Source organism: Dermacentor albipictus, chromosome 3, assembly GCF_038994185.2.
Source record: "Dermacentor albipictus isolate Rhodes 1998 colony chromosome 3, USDA_Dalb.pri_finalv2, whole genome shotgun sequence".
NCBI lineage: Eukaryota > Metazoa > Arthropoda > Arachnida > Ixodida > Ixodidae > Dermacentor > Dermacentor albipictus.
In genome coordinates this window covers 169,692,457-169,719,838 of record NC_091823.1, presented here as the reverse complement: position 1 = coordinate 169,719,838, position 27,382 = coordinate 169,692,457, and the positions used below count along the sequence as shown (strand labels likewise).

Genomic DNA, 27,382 nt, shown 5'->3' with positions numbered 1-27,382 from the left:
CGACCTGAGGCCTCGTGCAAGGCTACGACCCAAGGCGCTCCTCGACTCAATGAAAGATGCTCGCTCTTTTGAACCTCACGCCTAGATGCGGGTTCGAGGCTGCAGTAGGCCGTTCCGAGGTCTCATGCTGTGCAATGAGCCGAGGCGTTCCCTGTCCTGAAGACGGACGCCCGGTCAAGTGAACCTCACCGGTAGATGTGGGTTCCGTAGGCCCGGCGGCCCTAGTCGTGCTAGCATTCCAATGATCTCCGTTGTGCGAGCCCCTTCTTATTTGCTGCACGAGCCTCCCTTGTCTCTTTTCCTCTTGTTGAGGACAGCCGCAATGTCGTCTGCTCTGGTGTTCCATACTTTGTGAGTACTTCTTCACACCAACATTGTCCTTGGGTACTCCGCTAGCGTCTGCTGGTCACAGCAGCAGCTCTGCAGACTCGACGGCACAATTCGAGGCCAGGACTCCGGGAACAGTGACACAGTAGTCGATACAAGCAAGCATCACTCGCGCTGACGTGCCCTGCTGGCGAGAGCCACAGTAGCTGATGGTGACCACCAGCTCTTTTCTCTGCCTCCAAGGGTTGTGAGCTGGATACAGGCGGCTGCCAAAGTCGCTGCGCTGAACCGGCCATAGCATCACCATTGCCCACGGTGGCTCAATCGTAGTCCGGGGCAGCAGTGCAGACAATGTGCAGGTGACAGCAAACCACGGGTGACTCCACTCACACTGCATACACTCAACGCACTCGGCAAACGCTAAAGTAGTGCAAGGGAGAGGAATTCTGCTGCGCATCACCTATGTGGTACAATGTTCAACTCGGCTAGCAAAAGATCAGGTGGCTACTCAGATGCTAAGTTCACATGAACGAAGCTCGCTTCCTTGAGTCGAACGAGTAATTTCAATTCGTGCGAGGCTAACTAGAATAAGGGAAGCAAAGTGCAACACCTCAACGCCATGGTCCACCAGGTTGTGTCCCTCCTCGTGCGACAGGCAGCTTCGTAAAACGTTAGTTAGGCCTAAAGTGTCGCTACCCTGACAACAACTGGCATCCAGTAAACAACACACAAAATGGGCACAAAACGGGCAGCTATGAGAAGACGGGAACTCTGTTAGGTGGTCTTACCCCACTCGGTGCACACAGCATCCAAGTTGATGGCGCCCACCATCCCAGGCGGTGTCGGAGCGCCCAGTGCCAGGCCGCAATACTAGTCAGCCAATTGGGACGAGACGGCTGAAAACTCAGGGGAGCGGTGCCGCTGCGATTGGTAGCGATTCGTATTTTGAAAACCTTATAGTAAACTGCATGCTTTACACGGAGTGCTTAAATGTTTCACTTAATGATCCGAAGGACGTTCCTTAACAACAGTGCAATATCGTCAAAGTTGTTTCAGGGTCCATTTAACAAGTATTTTTGGTATCTCTCTCAGCTGTGGTTAATGTCTTCTAAATATTTTAATATGTAAGTGTATTATCTACATTATATAGAAAACTAAATCTGCAAAAGGCTTATAAAGTGGCAGTGGGGTTCATGGTAGATTTGGTACTACTAAAAGGGGTCACATAATGGAAAAGTGTGAGAAATGCTGGCCTAGAGCCCCTTTGATGGCCTGTAAGATTTAGGGACATATGGTGTTCTTTATTTTATTTTTCTAGCTCAACTGTACAGTTTGATCCTTGGCTTTGCAATGCTTTGCTTGCTTTGGTGAGCCCACTGGCATTGAAGGCAAGACGTATGAGCTTCTTTTTTTCTCTCTCTCTCTCTCTCTCTCTACAGAATGGCTATGAGAATGCAGCCGTGCACATAGCTGGAGCTGTGAGCATGTTGCTGTGCGCCCCCATAGCCGACCTGCTTCGCAAGCGCCAGATGCTTTCCGTCACCGTCATCCGCAAGGTGTTCCAGACCTTGGGTGGGTGGCCCTATTTTTTCATCCCATGTCATTTATAGCGTGCTTTTAACATGGGGGGGGTCTTACATGGGCCTAACGGCTAGATACGTGAATGATTTTCTCCGTCCTCGGCAGGTTGCGAAAGGGAGTGACGAAAAGTTGCTCCTTGACGGCCCTCATAAGATACTGAAGCTTCTTGTCTTCAGCCATGTTGGCGTCCGCTTGGCGGAAAAGGTTTTGCATTTCCTCCGCAAAGATGGTTACGGACTCATTTGGATGCTGCTGGTGTCGGGGTTGAAGGACGATCCTACCGCTGTCAAGCAGATGTAGGACTCGTCGGACTACCTCGCCGCTGCCACCATTTGAAGGAGTCTGAGGTCGTAGATGAGGAACTCGGTTAACAGGGTTTATTTACAGGATTAACATATTTTAAGACAAGATACATTGGCAGTCTAGCGCGACTCCCATATGGAGCCCGCAAGATTAACATTCAGCAAAACAGCATTCGAGCACACAGCTCACTACTACATTTTCAGCATAACATCGAGCACTCAGCTCCTTACGACGAGCACGACACGAGCACGAGCACGCGCACACTCTAGCAGTCGGCAAACGCTGCTTATAAGCCTCCGCTTGACGTCATAGTTCGACGTCATCGTTCGGCGTGGACGGAGCACGAATGGTCGGGAATGTGCGTCCAATCATGGTAAACTTGCCGCCGCCCCGCAGTACAGCCCACACACACAAAGGCTAACACGTTCGAGCCTACACACACAAAGGCTAACGCGTTCGAGGGCTTTGTAGAACTCTCGGTATAGCCCGCGGTGTCGTCGACCGAGGGCCTCGTAGAACTTTGCGCCGTCCCGGGTGGCGCGGCGGCGCACCACATTCCAGAGCTGCCCGCGCGCCACGTGGCCGCCTGTCATCCGTAGTTCTCAGAAGGCGCCTCGTCTGGGGGGGGGTTGGAACACGCGCAGCGGGCTGAAAGCTGGCACGTTGCCACCCCCGTACGGCCATTCCTAACAGCTCCTCCATGGCCCGGAAAATCTCGCCTGGCCAGTGCTGGCAACCGCTGGGCAGGAAGAGAATGGCTGGCGATCAAGATGACGGCTTTGCTCTCTGCAACCCCTGCGTACTTGGAATGCCTTCAACCATCTCACAACAACTGGCACAGAAGAGTCGACCCGGCAACACAATACCGCTCAGCGTTCAAACGCCCGGAATTAGCTGCTAACCCACCAGGCCTCCCATCACAATTTCCATGCAAGTCACTCAACTGGGAATCCCAAATTTTGCCCCAAAATTTCGTGCCACCAAAGCGAGCGTTCACGTTCCTCCTGAGTTCGACCAAACCCGGCCGTCGCGCTGCTCTAGAGTCAAGGGTTACGCAGAATTAAACCGACCGCTTTCAAACACCAATACTCAAACATAACTTCAGCAGCCTAACTTCGCGAACAGCCTGTTACTACCCTATCACAGTGGCGTACTTATCTCATGTACTGCTGCCACTGAACTGTCTGGCCAACTCTACAGGTACGTCATCACAAACGCGCTAAGTTTGAGGTCCCTATTCCGAACTCGTGCTTGCATCTTACAAAGTTTTCTTCACGCTGACTCACATTTGTTCCTTTAATCCACACAGGACACGTTCCTTAAGCAAACAACCACTCTTGCGTAACTTACGCAACACAGAGGAACCTTTGAACAAATGTGTCTTTTACTAACTAGCTCTTCGCACGCGTACTAGAGAAGTCAGAATACGGCTGCCCTCGACACACACGAGCAACCCAGTCAAAAACCTTCTGCTTCCTTCCGTCCGCACAGGACACGCGCTAATAGACCTAAGAGCTTTTCTCAGTGCAAATCACGCACTTACTGAAAATCTACGCGCTTAACCTTAAAATTCAAAAAAACACTTGAAAAGAAAGAAGGTTAAATAACACACACGCACGTTACGATAGGCCTCTCAACAATAACCTTGACCTTCGGGTTACTCACATACACACACAAAAAAAAAGCCTATATACTTATTAATGAACATCTCGCGAGACTACAGGTTTACATAAAACGCGTCTTTCAAATCACGGAGCTTCTCAAACGAAAACACAAACAAAGCTCAAACCTTACATATTGAAAGAGCTCCTAGTCTCAAATCGCGAAAATTTGCAAATGTTCAAAAATAAAACAAAACACGTTTCACTTCTGTGGAAGCTCTCTTGGCTTCCCGTTCCCGATTGCTTACGACTGACTCATACTTTCAGCCGGACCCGTGGTGGTCGCACTTTACAAGTTACTCTGGCTACGGAGGAACAACAAAAGGGCTGACTCACTATCAGCTCCCCCAAGACGTTACGGTCTCCTGCCAATTTGCGTCCTCCCGCCCCGCTTTCAACAGGACCTCGACTGACCGCGTCGCTACTCCCCACCTGGTCTCGTCTTGCCACGTTGCGCTTCTTTGAACTGCACGCTGAGCTTCGAAGAGAACGACGGAACGACGAGGAATTTGACTGCCCCGTGCCCTTTGTCCGCGTCCGTGCAGAACAAGCTTCTCGGTCCCCCTTTGACCGGTGGCTCGAACTTGTTCGATGCGTCAACATCGTCCGTGACGACCGCACCTTTCTTTTCTCCGCGCCCTGCCTTCTCGCGCTTGTCGCCGTCTTTGGCTTCGCTACATTAGTCACCGCATTCCGATCTTTTCGGCGCTTCTTTCTGCGGCGCTTTCTCCTCGAACTCTCTTTCATGCCGTCATCTCGCGCCTCGTGCTGGCCGTTACACATCTCGTCGGCCCAGATCGGTCTCTTACCCACACAGTCTGATTGATTTTCATTTAAATCAACATTATCTCTGCCTCGACTGGCGGACAGCTCAACCGACTCTGGCACAATGCAGCAGGCTTTACTCGAGTTAGACAACTCGCACTCTTGCGAACTGCCCTCTACTACATTGCCCAGCGCACGCTGTGCATCGGCACACAGCCCGTCGGTATCGATCGCTGTCTCACGCGCACAGTCCGAATGATTAATAACTGAATCATCCCTCTCTAGGCTACCTAGACTGGCGGAGAGCCGCACCGATCCCTGGACAATGCAGTTGTTCTCTCGTGAGCTACGGAGCTCGCCATCCCGAGAACTACTCTCAACTGCATGGTCCAGCTGGCACTTCTCTTCTGCACGCAGATCTGACTCGACATGGGTGCTCGCGTCTGTCAAGTCAACAGTACCCTGTACCTCGCTAACGACCTTGATACCATGAGATGCGACGCACACACGCGGTAACTGTGCCAATTTGTTCGCAGCTGGCCTAGCTGTCTCTACAGTCCTCTGTTGGCACAGCACCTCGTCGCTCTCACTCTGGCCGTTAACGGCCTCTGCTGCCACTAAGGCATCGCTAGCTGCTAGCACTTCGAGTTCACTTATGAATGTGCTGCTATTCTCACAGGTACTACTACTCTCGGCTTTCGACTGAAATCTGCAGTCGAAATCCTGCCACTTTCGCTGCGTCCAGCCTACAGATTTTTCAAGCCGCTGTTGACTTTGTTCGATTAACTGCTCGAAACCTTCAATCTTTATGGTCAATGCCTCAATGTACTGCCTTCTTACTTCTGTTAGGCCTTTTTCCTGTGAAATGCTTTTCAGTTCCTGCCTAGCTTCTTCCTGTTCTTGCTTAAATTCTTCCTGTTCCTGTCTAATTGCTTCCTGTTCCCGCTTTTTGCTTAGAATTCGTTTGCCCATTTGTTCTATGAATTTTGAATCATTGTTGCTTTCTAGAATTGCCTTACGAATTTCTGCTTCCGTCAAGTCCTCCTCTACGTTTACCTCGATCTCCTCACACAACCACAACAGGTCAGCTCTCGTCAAACACATTAGGACCATGGTCGCTACTTTAAGCTTTGGCTCTGCTGTCACACAATACTTGCTGTGATACCCACGCAAATCAAAATACAAGTAAAAGATCCCCAGCAAATCAAATCCAAAAACACAGTGAAATTGAAGCCTGGTAAATCTTACAGCCAAAACCAAACGCTTACCCACTGAAGCAGCACCATATCACCAGTCCTTCCCCGCCGTATCCAGTCAGTTGCAAGAGGTGGTCGCCCAAGTCGCCTCCACCTTGATCAGGATGCCGGTCGGTCACCATGTGCCAACGTCCGTCAGCTGCCGTTGTTGTCTCCCGAGTCGTAGGCCGATCTAGGAGCCGTAGTCGGATCCCTCCGCTGCCATTCAGTTGTCGGGGTTGTCGGACGATCCTACGGCTGTCAAGCAGGTGTAGGACTCGTCGGACTACCTCGCCGCTGCCACCATTTGAAGGAGTCGGAGGTTGTAGATGAGGAACTCGGTTAACAGGGTTTATTTACAGGATTAACATATTTTAAGACAAGATACATTGGCAGTCTAGCGCGACTCCCATATGGAGCCCGCAAGATTAACATTCAGCAAAACAGCATTCGAGCACACAGCTCACTACTACATTTTCAGCATAACATCGAGCACTCAGCTCCTTACGACGAGCACGACACGAGCACGAGCACGCGCACACTCTAGCAGTCGGCAAACGCTGCTTATAAGCCTCCGCTTGACGTCATAGTTCGACGTCATCGTTCGGCGTGGACGGAGCACGAATGGTCGGGAATGTGCGTCCAATCATGGTAAACTTGCCGCCGCCCCGCAGTACAGCCCACACACACAAAGGCTAACACGTTCGAGCCTACACACACAAAGGCTAACGCGTTCGAGGGCTTTGTAGAACTCTCGGTATAGCCCGCGGTGTCGTCGACCGAGGGCCTCGTAGAACTTTGCGCCGTCCCGGGTGGCGCGGCGGCGCACCACATTCCAGAGCTGCCCGCGCGCCACGTGGCCGCCTGTCATCCGTAGTTCTCAGAAGGCGCCTCGTCTGGGGGGGGGGTTGGAACACGCGCAGCGGGCTGAAAGCTGGCACGTTGCCATCCCCGTACGGCCATTCCTAACACTGGCGAGTTTGAAGAAGGCCTCAGCTCGTTCTTTGCGCAGAATACTTGCGAAAATTGCAGTTAAGTGCCTCTTGAAAGCCTCCCACATTGTCAAGGACATCTCCTTGTGCTCGTACCAGGTTCTAGCAGAATCTTCGAGAGAGAAGACGACGTTCCGAAGTTTGTCTTCGTCAGACCAGTTGTTGAATGTTGCAATTCGTTCGTAACGCTCCAGCCAATCTTGTACATCCTCGCAAGTGGAGCCGCTAGAAAGCAGAGGTACTCGTGGCTGTTGGACAACGAACGGCGCAGGTGTGGTGGTGGCTTGCACTGGTGACGTCGAGCGGTGGTTCACACGTAGACCAGTGGCAGGTAGTGGTCCCAATTCAGCCGGCAGTCCTTGTAGTCGGCGGCTGCCCCGGATTTCTTCCTTCTTGTCTTCTCTTGAGCTGTCTTCCATGTGGCCAGCTCCAGAGGCACATGGACTGGTGTCGGGGCTCTATGGGGGGGTTCGAAGCATAAGCACCTCCACGAAAATGTCACATAGGTGGCAGCAAGCTGCCTGGCACGCAGGCAGACAGAAAGGGACACTGCGTTGGTGGTAAACTTGGAGTTTATTGGGCGAACTTGTGCCCTAAAGCAAGCGAACAATTCGGTGACGGCAAAAGCAGCAAGCGCGCCTACGGCGTTCGTCGGACTAAGCCAGCGCAAGCAGTGGTCCCATATTTATACATTTCGCGTCCATGATCTAAACGCGACAAGCGACACCACGCGTGTCGCTGCAAGCCGAAGTAAACGCATGTGGAAATATGCATACCTGCCAACTCACCCAAATTTTCCGTAACATCTAGAAATATGGGCTCATTCTATGATTTTACTTGTGTTGCGTCAAGGTTTAAGAAATTCTGTTCATGAAAAAGCTTTGCTCAGCAGTCTGCAACCATACCGTTGGAATTCCTCCACTGGTGAAAATACACCGAGAGAGTACTTGGCTTCAAGCATGATCATAAGTGGCAAGTTTCTGACGCAGGCAAAATTGGCAAAGTCGCTGAAAAAGTTGCTGCGATGTAAAAGCAGTGTGTTGCTTCTTGTGAAAAGCCATAGCCAGCTAATCAGAAAGATTATGGAAGTAGAGTGGACAGCTACCCTTGGCGCCTTTTTGCACCTATGCCTCCAATCCCACATACAGGAAAATAACTTTCATGTCTGACAGCATGATGTTTGTTTTGAGCATGTGCTGATAACTCCATAAATTCGATATAATCAACACAGATGTGACAAACTTTGGATATAACAAAGTAAACCTAAAATTCGCTATTTTCCCCCCCATTATCAGCGTGTGCTTGTAACAAATACGAGATATGACGGTGATCAAGCTTTATTCACTGTAGATGGCTCATTCGCCTTAAGGGTAGAGGGTTAGGGGGGTCGGAAAATTTATGGATTATATAAGAAGTGTACAGTCAACTCTCATTACAACGGACCCTGATAATGCGACAAACACGTTCTATTTATCCTAAGTCTGTAATACCCGCAATGCCTCACTTCCTAAACTTTTGTCGCGATGTCTAACAACATTATTGCAAAGAGTGAGTGACAAATGTGCAAAGTAAGAAAGAAACAAAAAAGTTGCAGTTTCGCCCAAAAGGTGAAGCATCGATTGTGATAGCAAATTAAGCAAAATAAGCACGGCAGCAGCACCTAGTGAATTGACCTTCGTGCTGTCTCTCGCTTCAATGCAAACTAAACATCAAAAGCACAGCGCATACAAAGCTGCTGGCACTGGGCCCACATTGTTCACATTGCAGATCGCTTTCAAGATATGGCACCCGCGCCGGAAGCAGCGGCCACCGGAGTAGAACCCGCTCTCTTGCCTCCCCCTCCCTCCCCCTCTGCCTCTGCCTCACGCACGAAAGAATACGGCGTGTTGCCACCTCGCCTTCCTCCCTCACACGCACTATATTGAGCCGCAATCGTCAGCTGACCATCGCAAGTCAGTTGTCAGCCTGTTATATCCGAAAGTCTGTTATACGCGGGTCCGTTGTAATGAGCGTAGACTGTATTTGCATGTCAGATGCGACTTTTTTATAATGATGCTCGACTATGTAATGTCATTTGGTTCACAAATATTTTTAAAAAGTCCAGTGGGGAGGCTAGCACTATGTATGCCGATGTCGCTCCTTCTATTCCTCTCTCTTTTTTTTTTTTGGAAGGGAAATGTTAATCCAAGAGTAGCAGAAAGCTAAAAAGGAAACTCATACAGGTTTCTGAGGAAAAGCAGCTACTGTCCTTTATAAATTCAAAAGTAAAGGTAAGCTATAAATAACTTTGGTGGAACACTTGTGGTTACAAGCAGTGCAAGTGCATTTTTGTCCATTAGGTACCAAAGTTATTATAAACACAGGAGAAAACATTTTGCAAGTCATGCCAAGCTTTTCGCAGCTTCATTGTCTGCCCGGGTGAACAAATACAGTAAAACCATGTTAACTCGAAGTTGTAAAGACTTGGGAAAACTTCTAGATAAGCAGAGTTTTGAGATAAGTGAATTCACAAAAATATAAGCCCCTGGCCACACATAGACCACATAGAGCCTTTCAAACTAGGTACCAGTAGCTGCTAAATTAATCACAAAAGCTCAATATACAGTCCCCGACTGCTAATTTGAACTTGAGGGGGGCCGCCAAGACATCCGAATAATCGGGAGTCCAAAATAGCAGATTCACCAAAAAATAGCCGATTTCATTCCACAAGTAGCCAAAGAAGGCGCGCCGTTTCTATTCTCCGATTGTCGCTTTCGAAGATATGTTCTAATTCGCTTGGTTGTGCAGCGCACATGGGCGTCTAAGAACAACGGCATTCTTGGCACAGCGTCATGTTGCTATATTTTGCGTGACTAGTGTAAACGCACCGGCGTCTGCGAGCGACGGTATTCTCGGCATAGCGCCGAGCACACCAGTTTTCGTGTGACTAACGCAACACATGTCTACGTCTACAAGCGCCGTCGTTCTTGGTACAGTGCCAGGCATGCTGTCTTATCACTGTGCTGAAACACAGCCACCCATGACACGTCTGGTGCTGCTCACATGAAATATCCCAAAAGTCTAAATATTTTTCTAAATCGATCACTCATGAATGCGGCCCAAGTTTGTCAGCGCATGTTGCTGTGCACACTAAGCTTGCCCTTGGCCTAGACATTCCATGGCCATGATTTTCTAGCAATGCCTTTTATGCTCTTCCTTTTGACGGCTTTCGTGCTTCGTCAGTGATCGGGGCAACACTCCGCACACATTACCAACGAGAGCAGCCGGCCATGAACCATGGATGATAAGAGGGGCATAGCATCGCGGGGAAGGCATCGCTACAAGATTGCAGCCCCTGTTTCAGTCGTTGTTATGCTGTCGCTACAGGTAGACAAAAGTGCAGTTAATGCATGCACCGAATTCTCATTGGCGACTACTAAACTGACTTCGCTTCACTAGTTTCTGTTTCAGGGAGCACTGACGACCATGCCGGTGGCATCTCAAAATGAAAATATCACTATTTCTTCTTGACTTCGTGGCCCTATTAGCACACATTCACGCAGTTGGGGTCTCAATTATCTCACGATGTGCTGTGAAGTGTTCAAAATTTCCGTTGTCCTTATACATTAAGTCTATGGTGCTAGTGTCAGTGCCACGGGGCTGTCTGAATAATCAAGCATGTCTGAATTTAATATTCGTGCCTGAATAATTGGTGTGCAAAATATTGCCATAGTGCCCGTATCCCAAGAAAGTAATTGACTGGGAGTACCGCCCCAGAACCACGATTCGGTAGTCACGCCTTCCACTCGATTATATGCCACACTTTCATCCACAGGTTTTGGCTGGCTTATCCCACTGATAACGCACATAAAGTCTCATTAACACCACCGACGAAGCACTATAAGAAATATCATTGGAATAAGCATCGCTATCAAATTGCAGCCATGAACTCGTTACTTGAGAAAATGCAAAAAAAAAATACTGAACATTCGGCACATCTAACATAGTGCACGGATACACAAACATAAAAATGCAGAGCATGACAAATAAGAAACCTGACAATGCTACGCACACACGGGAGCATGCTTGTTGTGGAAGTCACATGTACCTTCTCACACTTACTGCATTTCGTGAGGGGGTCAGAGCAACACTCCACCAGCATTATCAATGAGATCGCAGCTGGCTGTGAACGGTGAATAGCAAGATTGGGGTAAAATGAAGCGAAATTCGCTACAAACTTTGCAGTCCTGTAACGTTATGGCAATATTAAATTTTCATTTCCACAGAACTAATTTGCTATATTCACCATCCCTATGCTTTCACTTGTCAATTAATTTGGCCTAGCTGTGCAATTTGCTAGCCTCCTGGTTAGCTGAGATAGTAGTTTGACCACCCCAAATAGGTGCCAGTTCCAGGTTTGATCCATGGGCCAGAGTGTCTTCTTCTACTGCGAATGTTTCCTTCTGAGGAACCCATATGTGTATATAGCCATTCTAGCTTCATGCTAAAGTGAGGTGGACAACAATTTTCTAATTTTGTGAATCTTCCTTCATCTGTCAGGCTTCTGCAGAGCTGTTCTGCTGTCTTCTTTTTGCACACTACTGACATTGAATAGTGTATTGCCAACTTGCCCTAACTGCTACGTTTGTCAACATAGTTCTAGCCATCCTAGGCTTATGGAGTGACGCATTATTTGCTGAAAACATGTTCCATAAAATGAGAAATTGGAATACAGATGGAAAGAGAACGAGATTCTAAAGCTTGCATGAAAAACGGTGTTGACCGCCTCAAGCATGTACAGTCGACCAAAAAAGTTTATGGACCACGAGGTCTCAGAAAATGCTAAATATACGAGCTGCCTTTAAAAGTAGCCAGTAAAACCGTACATCACAATGTTGTTCGCATATAGCAGTAAAGGCTGGAAATGGGAATACCAGGCTGCATTTGGAGGCTGCGGAGATATTCCGCTTCTTGTCAGGTCTCTTGGTCCGTAAACTTTTTTGGTCGACTGTACTTTATTCACCTTCTATATATATAACACCGATGCATGATGCAAGCAGAGTGTAAGCAGTGTGCTGCGTGTACTAGTGGTGTGACCAGATGTCTTGAGGTTAACATTGCCCTTGGAGAATCGAGAAAGTGAAGACTGTTAAATTTATGTATGGTTGGCCACGTTTAAGATGCAGGGGTTTATGCATACTATACAGCAACATTAAAGGGACGCTAACGGTAGATATCAAGTCAAGCTAGATCGAAAGATTGTAGGCTTCTCTATTAACAAATTCGTCATTTGTAGTGAGAACGTAGCTTTCGTAAGTGAGAAAATGAAAATAGAACAGCAAAGTGCACCTGTTTTGGACACTGGTAACTCTCATGTCGCATCAGCAGTGCCTAATTCACTAAGGTTGGCAAAGAGGAAGGGCGGTCACATGAGGGGTTTTGGCACGAGCCAATCAAATCGAGGAGCAACAGTGAGATTTCTTTTTTATTTAGAATGCTCAGTAGAATTTGTTTATTTAATACACTGCCTTGTGCTGAGACAGGATGACTAGGGAGCAGAGTAAGTGCGAGATGTTTGATTCTTATTATGTCTGTGTCATTCTCTTTGTCATCCTTGAGTGCTTAAAGCAAGGCCAGAGATTACAGAAGTTCGGAGGAAAATATAGAGGCTTGAAGATATGAACAGTGGTCAAACAAGGCCAGAGCCTCCAGCAACATTCCTTGTTTGACCACTGTTGAACCAGGGCCAGAGTAATAGCAGTGAGGGCCATATCTTCTGTATGCTGAAATAAAACTTTGATTTGTTGTCATCACTAGCTTGCTCAACATCCCTGTAGGTGTTAACGGTAGGTTTAAATGTTCCCATTCAAGTGGCCAGGCATAAATTAATATTTAATGAAGGCAAGCGAGCCCAGCTTGCAATTCTTGCGATTGGCATGGATTATCTGCTTCTTGCATAGCAGCGCACAGAGATGTAAAGCCTTGAAATTATTAACTGACTGCAAGAGTTAATTGAACTGTAGTAAAGGACTGTGTGGTAATAGTACATAAGATTATTAAATTACCTGATGATTGAATTAATTGTCTGCATACTGCGTTCAGTGATATCTACTATGGAGCAATGTGAAACTGCATGCGCTCCCTGCCACACAAAGGTGGAATTTGCTTCCATCAGTAAATACATCATCTCCTCATGGAAAATGTTTCTGTTATCGCAATTTCAGGTCACCCAGAGGGAGGCAGTGATGGCTGATTGAAAAATTACACACCTGCGCAGGCTTGCTGGGGCCGGCGCTGTGCCTTTCACTGGTTCCCTTGGTCGGGTGCGATGCCAGGGCGGCACTGGTGTGCCTGGTTTCTGGCATGGCCCTGTACGGATTCACCGTCGGAGGACAGAGCCCACTGACCCTGGACATTGCACCAGACTTTGCAGGTTGGCATGAATTTGACTCACTGCAGCGACTCGATGGCTATGGCAAGGTTGCAGGTTTGACTCCCTGCCATGGCATCTGCATTTCGATTAGGGTCAAATGCAAAAATGGTGGTGTTCTGCGCTTTGAGAGCGTGATAATATATTCCAGGTCGTAAACATTTTGGCAGGCGATCATTGATTAATAGAACCTTCTATCATACTATCTCTGGTGATAACATGAGGAGCCCATCAATTTTTCAGCCAGCTACTCTGCGCTGGATAAAGAAAAAAGGGGGAAAAGCTTATCCTGGAAGTAGCCTATCTCAAAACCATAGGTTCTAATTGAATATAGGTTGTAAAATTTAATCTAGACCATTCTTATTTGTCACCCATCATCACCCAGGTACAAACAGTACTGGTACCAGCACTGCACGAGTACTGTGTTATAAGCACTAGTGCAAGTACACAGTGTCCTTATAGAGAAAGGATATGAAAGCTCCTCTGTTGTGATTTTACTGCTTGCATCGTGGTGAGCAGCGTCCCTTTTATGCAGGTACGGTGATGGGCATTGTGAACTGCATGGGCAACCTCTCGGGCATGCTGGCGCCCCTGGTGACCGGCTACATCATCGAGCACGACGTGAGTCACTTGCCCGTTTTGACAGACAAGCACTGCTTCACTTGCTAACTTGTGTGCGTGAAACGTGTTATCTGCATTCCTGGTGGTCTCAGCGACAGCTTGGTTGCCAAATATGAATAGCAGAAAATCACTGCATCACCAGTCAACTTCAGTGAAGTCAAAAATAAATTGTCTTATCAATTATCATTCTACTTTAGGAGGCACCTTTTTTTATTTGTTTCTATTGTGATAGAAATTATATTGCTACGGAACAGCCGCCACAGTGTGGCTACGCTGAGGAAGACGAAGACAACGTGTGTGCCCGTTTGATATAGCGTCGCCATTTTGGCGTCCGTGAGCTTCCCTGTAAATAAATTGTAAATAGTATTCGGCTTCAGCTTCACGTAACATTAATTTGGTGGAGGTGGACGTTCCCCATACCCGTCATGGAGCTTCGGAGCGGTCGCAACGGCGACAATGCAACTTCGGCTCCTACTGGCGGCACTTCATCTACGCAAGCGTCTCTGCCTGCAGCCCCGACCTACGTTGCCGTTTCCCCACCTCGGGATCCTGGTGTCTTCAACGGAGTCGGCAGTCCTAATGTTGACGACTGGCTCCGCTTGTACGAACGTGTCAGCACCAGTCACAGGTGGGATCCGACTATTATGCTTGCCAACATACTTTTCTACCTCAACGGAGCTCCATTGGCCTGGTTCCAGACTCGCGAAGAGGAGATCTCGAGCTGGGGTCTCTTCAAAGACAAGCTACGCGACCTTTTTGGCAATCGTTTGGTCGACAAGTCAATGCCAAGAAAGCCCTTGCCACACGTGTACAGACGTCGACCGACGTCCATATCGTGTTTCTGCATCGGAATGAGCTGTTATCCAACAGGAAGTCAAAAAGATGCTTGCAAAAAACATTATCGAGCCTTCCTGTAGTCCCTGGGCATCTCCCGTCGTACTTGTTAGAAAGAAGAATGGAACGTGGCGCTTTTGTGTAGATTATCGCCACCTGAACAAAATCGCAAAAAAGGACGTGTACCCTTTGCCACATATTGATGACGCTCTAGACTGCCTGTACGGTGCCACCTATTTTTCTTCTATCGACTTACGGTCTGGCTACTGGCAGATATTCGTCGATGACATGGACCGAGAGGAGACTGCATTTGTTACCCCTAGCGGCCTTTATCAGTTCAAGGTGATGCCTTTCGGTCTCTGTAACGCGCCTGCCACCTTCGAATGAATGATGGACTCTTTGCTTCAGGGATTCAAGTGGTCCACCTGTTTGTGCTATCTGGACGACGTCATCGTTTATTCGCCCACATTCGACACGCATCTAGATTGTCTTTCAGCGATTCTTGACGTGTTCCACCGCACCGGTCTCCAGTTGAACTCGTCAAAATGTCATTTCGCTCACCTCCAAATCACCGTCTTTGGACACCTCGTGGATGCCAGAGGCGTGCGACCTAATCCGGACAAAATTCACGCCGTTACAAATTTTCCTGTTCCGAAGTCTACCAAGGACGTTCGTAGTTTCGTAGGGCTGTGCTCTTATTTCTGAAAGATTTTGCGACCATCACATGTCCCCTTACCGACCTCTTGAAGAAAGACGTCCCTTTTTCTTGGGGTCCTGACCATGCCGCATCTTTTTCGCAGCTGACTACTCTCCTTACCACGCCTCCAATTTTGGCCCACTTTGACCCGTCTGCCTCAACGGAAGTTCGAACTGATGCCAGTGGTCACGGCATAGGAGCAGTGTTATCACAGCGCCAGCGTGGACATGATCGCGTTATAGCCTATGCCAGCCGACTTATATCACCCGCCGAGTGCAATTATTCAATCACAGAGCGCGAGTGCCTCGCTCTTGTTGGGCTGTCACGAAATTTCGTGCATACTTGTACGGACGCCCCGCCCTTTCTGTGTCATCACTGATCACCACGCTCTCTGCTGGCTATCCTCGCTCAAGGACCCCATGGGACAACTCGCTCACTGGGCGTTACGTCTGCAAGAATATACCTTCTCCATGGTATATAAGACAGGACACTTGCACCAGGATGCCGATTGTTTGTCCCGCTACCCCGTCGACGAACCGGCTGATGCGGACGCCATGGCTTGCATTTTCTCTGTGTCCCAGTTGCTTCAAATCGCCCGCTTCGTGCGGCGCTACGTTGCTACTTGCGAGCCCTGTCAGCGCCGAAAGAAGCTTTCCACACCTCCAGCTGGATGTCTCCAGCCAATCGACATCCCACCCGAACCCTTTTTCCGTATTGGTCTAGACCTTCTTGGACCATTTCCTCTCTCGGGCTCCGGAAATAAATGGGTCGCCGTCGCTACCGATTATGCTATGTGGTACGCAATCACCAGAGCCCTCCCGACAAGTTGCGCTACTGACGTTGCTGACTTCCTGCTCTGACATCATTTTAGTGCACGTTGCTCCGCGCCAATTACTCACTGACCATGGCCGCAGCTTTCTGTCAGCCGTCGTCGAGGGCATCCTCCGCTCCTGCTCGACAAAGCACAAATTCAGCACGTCCTACCACCCACAGACCAACGGCCTCACGAAGCACCTCAACCGGACCATCACCGACATGCTTTCGAAGTACGTTGCGACCGACCACCACGACTAAGATCTTCACTTACCATATGTGACGTTCGTGTATAATTCATTGCATCACGACACCGCCGGCTATTCACCATTCTATCTCCTATATGGCCGAAAACCCGTGTTGCCCTTGGATGTTTGCTGCCCTCGGCCACACGTTCCACCACTGAATATGCCTGCACGCGTCTCGAGGCCTCACAGGAGCATCAGAGATGCCTCTGTGATTGCCACCATCGTGACGTGCACTCTTCTTCCGGTTCTCTGGTGCTTCTCTGGTCACCCGTTTGAATTGTGGGCCTTTCTGAAAAGCTGCTGTCGCGCTACACTGGCCGTTACCGTGTGGTACGACAAGTGACCAATGTCACGTATGAAATCATCCCCGCCGATCTCTCAGCGTCATCATCAACTGCAAGTGACATCATCCACGTGGCAAGACTAAAACCATACCACACACCTTTCACTGCGGATGTGTAGATTAAGCACCGGGACGGCGCTTCTACAGCCGGGGGTGATGCTACGGAACAGCCGCCACAGTGTGGCTACACTGAGGAAGACAAAGACGTCGTGTGTGCTTGTTTGATATAGCGTCGCCTTTTTGGCCTCCGTGAGCTTCCCTGTAAATTGTAAATGGTATTCGGCTTCAGCTTCACGTAACAATATAGACACTCCAGGTGAATTTTCACCGTCGCCATGATGTTCCGTACAAAATCCAAAAGGGATAAGAATGAGCAGTGCACACGCCGTATGCGGCTGGTGCAAGGCCAAGCGTGCAAGGGTGAGCCAAGACGGAATGCTGGCTTGATGCACACCATCTTCCCACATGCCCAGTGTCGGAGGTCATGTGATCAAGCACACGCTACAGGAGAGGAGCACGTATCTCTGTCGCTGCGCATGGCTGTCTGCAGGGTTGAGCGCATGCATGGCCCTTGCGCTGTATGTTGGGGTAATCTGCGGCAGGTGTGAAAGTTAAGGGCAAGCCAAGATGGCTGGTGCCTTCACGTGCGCTGTCTTCCCGCGCGCCTAGTGCTGGATGTCGTGTAGTCCGTTTAGGTGATGTGGTGAAGTGAGCGGTGGCATGAAGCATTCGATCCCCAATGCCAGCACTCCTCATCGTGCCACAGTTGTTACAGCGAGTGCTGTCGGTCACTGAGTGAGATCTGCTTATGTCTGTAAGCGCATGGCACCATGCTTGTTTAGTTGTAAGCAAATGTTTACTGCAGTTTATACTGCCAACAATCTATGAACCTTGATTTGTGTAATTGTCGAATACTTTGCTATTGCCATCAATGCTTCAGCTTCCGGGTGAATCTACAGCTTCTTTATTTAGTAAAGCAATGAAGGGGGCTAGTTGGTGGACGTTCACGGTTATATTGCGTATAGTTTACACTGACAATATTAAATGAAGTGAAGCGAAGTTGGTAGTTTGCGCTACGTCCGTCCACATCCTGTCCTTCACTTAATATCGGCAGTGCAAAACGAAGTGAAATATAACCATGAGCCTCTTTATTTATTTGTTTGTTTGTTTGTTTATTTATTTATTTATTTATTTGTTTGTTTGTTTGTTTGTTTATTTATTTATTTATTTATTTATTTATTTATTTATTTATTTATTTATTTATTTATTAGGTACTGCCAACTGCCTCTTGGCAGTCCAGGCAGGAGCGAGTGAGTACAAAGTTGGCACTGCAAGTCAACATCACAAAAACATGAGTTACAAGGAACCATGAAAAAAAATGCTTAAAAATACAGACCATTGCTTGAGTGAAGGCAGCTTGTACAAAATTACAAAAATGGGAAACTGGTGATTCTAAATCTAACACGCTTCATTGCAAAGATTGCACGGCAGACACACAGGATTTGATTGTGGACATACAAGCGACTACTTGTGGTAGAGCATTTCACTCTGCTATAGCTCGAGGGAAAAACGAGAAGCGATAAGCAGTAGTTTTAGTCTGTGGCATCACAATCGTTTTGCTGTACTTGCGTCTGGTTTCTCTTGTTTTGTTGAAGTTGATGTAGATGTCGGGATCCATTTTTGTTTGTTTATTAACAATATTAGACAAAGTTTGTAAGCGATGCAGTCTGTGCCGAAATTCTAGCGATGGGAGGCCAGACCGTGTTCTAAGATCAGTGATCGAGACTCTTCTACTGTAGATATTATAAATAAATCTAAGGGCTTTCTTTTGCACGCTTTCAATATTGTTGACACCTGTCTTTGTGTGGGGATCCCACACAGTGTCGGCATATTCAAGCGATGGTCTAATGAGTGTCGTGTGGGCAGCGAGTTTAGTCCTACTAGTGCAATGTTTGAGCCGGTGTTTAATTAGCCATAGCTTCCTTAGCGACGCCGAAACAACGTATTGGACATGAGCGTTCCAGGTTAGCTTCGAGTTGATGATTACACCCAGATACTTAAATTTGTCAACCATCTTAATTGCTACACTATTGATTTTATATATGTACAAATTAATAGTGCTTTCTTTCTTGTAATCATCATTTGAGTACATTTGAAGCATTTCTTGAGAAAAATGAAATAAAGTGGCCTACAATAACAGGTTTGCCGGCATCTTTTTCTATGTTGGCATTAAGTTGGCTGAGCAAAAAGAAATAGCGAGAAACTATTTCCTTGGTTACAATAATCTTTTTGCAACAACTAGTTTCAATACCATAACATGACCAAACACTGCAGTCCTCAATGTTGCCAGAATGCTCAAACAAATTCAGTAGCAATCTGTACAGGATACATGAATGGCGTGTCATTAACGTAACTAAAAATTATACATTATGGTTCAGTGTGACATAAAATGGAACCCTACAGTAATAAAAATGCGCTTTTTAACTATTGAGAATAATTTTCAGGGCTTGCCAAGTCTGTGGGTGCAGAATTTTTTCTCACAACAGTGGCACTGCAATCCACCTCTTGCATTGTGCGGTAGTGCCACTTTAGTGGGTGCCGTGGGACCCAGAGAGGCACACTGCACCACTGAATGGAGCGAGCTGCAATGTTTTTGTGTATTTGTCAGTCATTATTGTAACTTTCATGTTGTATCACTGGATGCCTCCTGGGCTGGATACTGATCCCAACAATGACTTGTGCATGACCAACAACAGTGAGTCATTGAAATGTGATGATGGGCTCTCGTGCAGCTATGCCAACAAAACCAGTTATTATGCAGTGGGTTGCTGAACAAATACATCACGTCGTGATGCGATTTCCACGACACTTATGTTCTTACAGTGAAACCTTGTTAAACCGTAGTTCGCTGGAGCTCGGAAAAAGTATGTATGAAACGGTAGTACTGCTTCACCGAAATAGCATGAGATCGCCCACTTACCAGTCAAAAAACGGAACTCAGAGAAAGTGCGATGGAAGGGGAATAAACATGCAGTATTTATTTACTTCGCACGATAAACATGCTATTTTTGTTTGGAGCCGCGGCCGCCTAGCAGTGACGACAACGGCCTCAAACTTGCTGAAGCTGTGAGCCAGCTTTTCAGCCAGCACCCTCTTCTCGGCAAAAACTCGCAGGGCAGATTCCTCGTTGGCGTTACATATTCTTCGTGCACAGGCGCAGTAGCGTTGCAGAAGTCGCGGGGCACCTTTTCATTGCGGGGTGCTGTTCTCGTTGCGACAATTGCATTTATGAAGCTGACGTAACGAGCAGCTTCTGCCACTGTCAGACCTGAATCGCCTGTGCTGTCGCTTTCCACGTCGTCCTCATCACTGTCACTAGCCGCCACTTTGGCAACAACAGAGGCAACGATGGTGAAAAGTCGAACCTCATTGCCGACATTTCTTCGCGGTAGAGCAGCGCTGCCAAGCAATGTCTTCGCATTCCGAATGCCACACACAGTAGTCAACAGGAGATCCGTATCGCGTGCCAGCGCCGACCTTTCGCATCGCATTCGATAGCACGAACAATGTCTAATTTTTCTTCTAAGCTAAGCACCCGGCATCTTTTATATCTGAGTTTCGGCATGACGCGAGTTCTCGCTTGCACGACACCACAATGCTCTTTGGCACGGCACCAAAATGATGCTGATGTAGATGTGGCTTAACGCGCAAACGCACAGGGCACTTGCAGGCCGTTGGGCCGATTTCTGAGGCTTGTTGTTCTGCCGGGCCGCCCGATGAAGATGACGCATCGCCATGTTTGCGCGACGAAAAGTGGAAACACTACGTGTTAACCGATATGTATGCAATAAGCTGGTACGGTTTATGCGGATACAACACACATTATGTTCAATGGCCGCTGAGTCGGGGATTTGACTTTACTACTGTACTTTTAATATGAAACTACTTTTTAAACAGGTACGGTTTAGCGAGGTTTTACTGTATTCACATTTAGTTGTGTTCAATATGAATCCAAATGTGCTTCAGAAGTTGAAATGCACAAACTTGAGCACTTTGCAGCCGCCCGCATCAAGCTGGGTTTGATTGCACTTGGTGGAGGTTAGCGTAGCGGCCGAGATCATGCATTTGCTACTGTTGGACTTGCACTGAACCTACACAGTAGGACAATAAAAACTGCTTTCATAGTTCAGTTTTGACCATAGTGGCCTAGTGTTTATACAACAATAGAATGGCGCATTTTTTTACATCGGCGTGTATGCAGCCACCACTCGCTGCTCACTTCAAATACATGCAGTGGAAACAGCGCACTGATGAGATGAAGTAATGACGAAATGCTGCAAGATGTACAGGTTTGTGCATATCAGAAACATTGTATTTCACTGAAACTAGCATTTACGAGCGTCCCGGGCACTTCGAAAACAGCGACTAGTTGGTCGTGTATGGTATGGGAAGCGTGCTTACTGCTGATTTTAATAGCTGGTACTCGCCTTTCATGCTTTATGTCCGGCATATAGTTTGTGTGTTCGATAGCATTTTGTTAGAGCACATTCTGCGCGTTTAAGCACTCATTTGCAGAGCGCGTAGCTTTCAAGCGAAAACGCCAATATCTGTTGTACTCGCGTGGCAACTTAGCTAGGTTGCTGGGGGTGCTTTTTCAGACGATCACTTTCGGTAATAGGTACTATCCCTTTCACATAACAGAGTGCCCATCCAGCCAATCAGCTCATCCGGTTTTGCTCAACCAACCAAAAGGGTGCACTGAAAGTGACATCACCGAAAGTGACTGTCCTAGAATATGTCCCGTTTGGGCTACAGTATCGAAGGGGCCGTCACTTGTTGGCTGTTTGGCATAAGAGGCAAACTGTGCTTCTCTTTAACTAGGAGATTTGTCAGCATAATAATACACACACATCTACACTTTACGTAGTCTCATTTCGTTCATGGAAGCGCCGCTGAGTACAACCGGCAGCCTTCAATCAAGAATGGTGGCGCACTGGTGTTGGCAGCACACCATGTCGCCGTTTCCCACTTGGTGTGTGTGCATTGTACTGTGCTAACAGTGGTTCAAGTCAGTAGGGCCAGAATTGAGCTATAAAAGCAGTTTCCTTTGTCCTGCTTTCTGTATCCTGTAGTTCAGGTCTGCCAGTAGCACGCAAACTCATCAGCTGTGCTAGGCCAATTAAGCTTAGCTGAATGAGACCGACTACACCTCGAACTCAATGCAGACAGCTGGCAGGGGCTATAAATGGGGTATTTCAACTTAGTAAGCATGTCTCGACTCCCTTTGAGCGTCAATAAACACATATTCCATGTTGTCTAGCCGTGCTAAATTACACCGTCTAAAGGTTTTGTATTTACTGCTTAATAATGCATTAAAGATGTCTCCCACAGATTTTGTTCATATAAAAAGTACAAGACTAACATGTCACAAGCATGCACTCACCCTTGAGTATTTCTGTCACAGTAACACTTTCCGACATTCTTTTTTTCCACAAGTTGTCCGAGATTCGAATCGCTTGCATCTATCGGTCACAGCCCAGCGCACCACAGGCAAATTTATTACCCTAGCTGAAAGCTTTGTGCTTACATTCCTCTCAGCATAACCTTGTCCATAATCTTATGTTACAGTGTTCCTCTCAGTGCAGTTATGGTATTCAAGTGCTATCATCAGTTTTATTTATTATTGTCATGTGTATTGCATGTTTTGCCTTTATTTTTTACTCTTAAAAAAAATATTAGCACTGAACCTGTATTTGTATGTTTTGCTCTCTCCTGTAAAAATCCCAAGAAGGGATTGACAGTATTCCGAAATAATAAATAAAGATAAATGCGCAGTTGTTGTGATATCTGCGTTGTCCATGCAATGTTGTCACTCAGCGACCACTTGCACGACAGTCCGCAGACTGGTTTTGTCGCCGTCCTCAGTATGAAATCCTGACACACTATGACGACTCGCTGTGATCAGTCACATCAGTCTCATCCGAGTGTGACAACATGTCCACCACTGACACGGTCTGCCAGACAGTCACCTGAGCGTCGGTGTCGGCCTCAGGTCGGCTTCTTGTTGCTATTGGCATTGTGTCAGCTTATAGTGTGGTGTACTGCTTGTTAACCAAATAGCATTGTGAACAGCTGGAATTTTGTAACAATGCTGTAAGTACCATGTTGTTGGCACTGCACTGACCATATGAGTTCACATCCGCATCAGCTATGCTGCAGGCTACCTGCGTTACTCCATGTGCTCGCACCTGCGTCACGAACCGTCAATGCCATACAAAACGTTTCCAGTGTTTACTGCTAGGGTTGTGCGTGCTAGGAGCTTGAAGAAGGCACACTGCACTTGGTGTCGGATTGCTAAAACATTTCAATGACCATTAAGTTTGCGTGCTAACAGTGGTACAACTCTTTTGCATTGATAGAGTTTCAAAATTTTGAAGAACATTGACTCGATAGCCATTGGTCAATGTTCGTGCGATAAGAGTGTAAGGCAGGGATAGCACTATCGTACACCTGTCGTCGTTCTCAGGGCACTGCCACCAGCTTTGAATGTATAGCATGCAATGGCGTACCATTTACTCTGCCTAACAGTACACGTGCCAAGTAACTGACAGGTGGGCTAGTTCGTCTGGAATCACAGTAGCTTAGCAGTGTGATGGAAATACAACACACCAAAGAAAAACGCGTGAGACAAGCTCTAGGCACCAAGTAAGCATTTCTTCAAGGAGTGAGCAGTAATATATATATACACACACCATAACAAAATGGCCTATGAAAAAAAAAGGGTACAAGGGTATTCAGAACCGCTTACTATAAAAATAAGAACCCACCACACTTTGTATTCTGTGACAAAATGAGTGCTGCTGCCACATAAATACCTAAGGCAAACCTGCAGGGAACAAATAAATGTGTACATGAAAAATCCAGCTTAAAGCACTGCCAATATTCTCCACATCAAACAGATATGGCAACAGTGAAAAGGTGCAAAGAGGGCACTTTCTTATAAACTGCGTGGCCTACAATATAAACGGTGCAGTACTTTGCGCTGCTTGATTTCAGAGGTCGTGATAACCATGATGAAGTAATTGCAATTACATGTTGACAAAGGAACAGATTAAAAGGCATTCTCTTGTCCAAAGTCTTGTGGAACATAAGCTCAGGTATCAGGCATGGGACTCACCATTCCACAGTTTCTTTCAAGTGCGAAGCATTCGCACATGATTAACCAGATTTTATGTGAACCTGACCGTTCAAGTATAGTTGAGCTTCGTTGACATGTTCAAATGCAGGAGAGCCTGGCGCAGTGGCGAAAGTTGTTCCTGCTGGCATCGGCCATCTACACTTTTGGTGCAGTGAGCTTCGTACTGTTTGGCTCTGCCAAAGTGGAAGAGTGGGGGGTGGCGCCCACCAAAAAGAACACCCTGATGAGCTTCCCGCACCCGGAGTCCGACTCGGAAGAAGACCCCGAAGACTTCCATGCCGTGGCTGCCGAGATGCACCTAATGTGATGCACCCTGTGATGCACATTGTCCCATGTGATTACTTCTCTCATGTGGTCATGAACCGGTGAAGTCCTGCAACGCACTCACACAGTCAACGTGCGAAAGCTCCCTGTGATGCACCTACAAGTCATCGCACATCATCACCTATGTGGCAATATGGATTATCCACCTGTGACAAGGTTTTTAAGAACACTGCACAAATCGTGCTCAGTTTTACTAGATAACTACAGGTAGCCAGCTAGTTAGGCGTGCCATGTTGCAATATTCTGCATGCAGGAGATTGTCAAGTGTTGTTCAAGGGAGAGCATGAAAGGCTTCTTTGTTAGGCTCTTAGCATGACGGCACGCCTACCATCCGATTGGCTAGCAAGGCAACAGTGATGGACTTAGTTCCCCTTTTATGGTGCACGCCGCTGTGACCATCGCACATCTGGTCAATCGAGGTGCTTCATGTACAACCCACCCACATTCCTTTCTCTTTCTCTCTCTCTCTATTTTTTTGTAGTGATCCATCACAATTTGCATGTTTAACTAGGTGAAACAAACATTTAGGAAAAGAAAACTGCCCATTCACAGCATCATAAGTAGGTATAGCAGATGTGGGGAGCCTAGCGCCCATCTTCCCTGGCGTCGTGAGCCAGCATAGGCGCACTACGCCCTCTCCCGATTCTCCCTCGCTCTCATGACACGCGCACACCCTTCTTTCCCGACTCGCTGGCACGTAACTTATGGGCGAGGAGGACATTCCCCTTGCCCAGGTAGAAAGTTACAAAACAGCGCGACCGGGGAAACCCTCTCTCTCTGACGCCAGACCCCTAACCTGCCAGACTGGACTGGTACCTGCCTCAACCGGTGAGTGACCTCGTTTGCCTGACTATCCCGGGCAACGAGGCCAGCCTATTTATAACTATTACAGAGAGGACATCCCTCTGCCAGTGTTCTTTATTGCCGGTAGCAATAAACGTTATTACAGTTGACGCCGCTGGTTGCCTTATTCGTTCGAACCCAACGTAGCCACGATTCCCGCGCTACAGGTTGGGGAGTAACACAAAGCGACTGCGTAGGGCTAGATCAGGAGCTCGCCTTCAGCCCTAGCTGCACGCAGAGTGGAACCCCCACATTTGACGCTACCAACGCGGGGCGAATAAGGCAACCATCGGCGTCAACTGTAATAACGTTTATAGCTACCGGCAATAAAGAACACTGGCAGAGAGACGTCCTCTCTGTAATAGTAATAAATAGGCTGACCTCGTTGCCCGGGATAGTCAGGCAAACGAGGTCACTAACGGGTTGTGGCAGGTACTCCAGCCCAGCAGATTAGGGGCCCGGCATCAGTCTCCCCGGTCACGCTGTTTTGTACCTTTTTTACCTTGGCTAGGGGAATGTCCTCCTCGCCTATCAGCTACCTGCCTGTGAGTCGGGGAGGAAGGGGGCGCACGCGTCGCAAGAGCGAGGGAGAATTGGGAGAGGGCGTAGTGCGCCTCCCCGTGTCTATACCGGCTCTCGACGCGATGACGTGGGGGAAGATGGGCACGTGTGCTTCCCACACAGGATGCCTTCTGACAATTCTAGGGAACTGTAGTTAGTCGGCACTTGGCAAGAGAGACAGGAGTTTTTATAAAATACCACATTGCCTTGGCACACAATTGGGTTCCAAGAAATGTGAAGTGTTTGCAGCACCTTTTCCCACTTCGGGGTATTAGACCAGACAACGTCAGTGTACTGTGTTCATTGTACTAATCCTTTGTGCAGAAAACAAAAAAAAAACCTTGAAGCACAAAGATGGTTGAACCTGCAACAAAAATGGCACCACAAGTTGATTGGGGAACCACCTTCTTGTATGGGTTAGCACAAACACAGAACAAAGAGTGCGGAGAAGCGGGTTCCTGGTCAAATTTGTACTTGGATAAGGACAGACTGCCTGGATTTGTTATTTTCTGTCGCTAAAGCCCTACAGCAATCTTTTTTAGATGACAGCTGTCAGGTGGTGCATGGGGCTTTTACTTCCATTGTATGTCCATTGTTTGTTGAATGCTGCTTCACTGATGTTCATTGATCCTTGTTTCATGTGGCTTAGTTATGTGCGCAAACTGTAGCGCGAACATAGCACAAGGCTTGGCATGTTCAGAAAGTGTCTTTCATGGGTTTAAGAGCGGCCAAGGTTAGTTTGTGCTTAAGTGTTTCCATAGTGGTGACTCTGTGGTGAAAGTTTAGTCTGACAAAGTGGTTTTATGAGCTGTACATTTTTAAATTTAAGATGTTAAAATGCTGTATACTCACTAGGTTGTTTTTTTAAACAAATGTACATTCATCTTGTTGTCTGTTGTTAAATTACTCCATGTTGGTTGCCCCCAGCACCATTGCTCATGGTCTGTTCCTGTTACCTATGCGGCCATCATCGCCATGGTTGTTCGGTGTGATCATTTTCTTACTTTTTTTTGCATGGAGCTGTTTAAACACTTGTGTGATGTGAGTAGACATCATTGTGAATTGCCAGAGATTATATTCAGCACCTTGTGTGGTGATTTGCATGACCTGCTTGTGTGGCTAAAGTGTTCTCACTTGTCAGAAGGTTGCTGATTCGATTACTTGCCCCCTGTATGGCTGTATTTTATTATAAGTGATGATTTGAGAAAGCCTGTTTCTTCTGTGGTTTAGCACATGTTTAAGAGATGCTAAAGAGAATTAAAAGTTGCACAGATACCATAGAAAATGATTGTCAAAGGAAGAGGAGCTTTGCTTCCTGTCTTTTTGGCTAAACCAAGTTTCACTCCATTATCTGCATTCTTTCTGAAATAGCCACCATTTCCTCCCTTCCGTATTGTATAGCGGTGCATGGCTGGGCTGGAATGCATACACAGCCACAAGTGGCGTTACACTACACTACAACACTGAGAGCATCCTTACTGCCAATGGCTCAGCACATATGTGTGACGGCATGCACCACCATTTCCTCAACATCCCTCCTCATTTGTACTCCCTTTCCACACCCTTACCACCACATCCACCTCTTCACAAATGTCCTCGTCTCACTCTATAACCAAAGCATCAAAAT

General features: G+C 47.5%; 1 protein-coding gene across 1 annotated transcript in view; it reads left to right on the top strand.

The window, feature by feature from the left end:
- LOC135919157 (sialin-like) overlaps positions 1–27,060 on the top strand; it is a 62,848-nt gene extending 35,788 nt beyond the window's left edge. The window contains exons 7-10 of the mRNA XM_065452877.2: positions 1,767–1,899; positions 13,121–13,276; positions 13,809–13,894; positions 24,116–27,060. Coding sequence (XP_065308949.1) covers positions 1,767–1,899; positions 13,121–13,276; positions 13,809–13,894; positions 24,116–24,334 — 594 coding nt within the window. The 3' untranslated portion in view covers positions 24,335–27,060. The remainder of the gene's footprint in view (positions 1–1,766; positions 1,900–13,120; positions 13,277–13,808; positions 13,895–24,115) is intronic.
- The last annotated feature ends 322 nt before the right edge of the window (positions 27,061–27,382 follow it).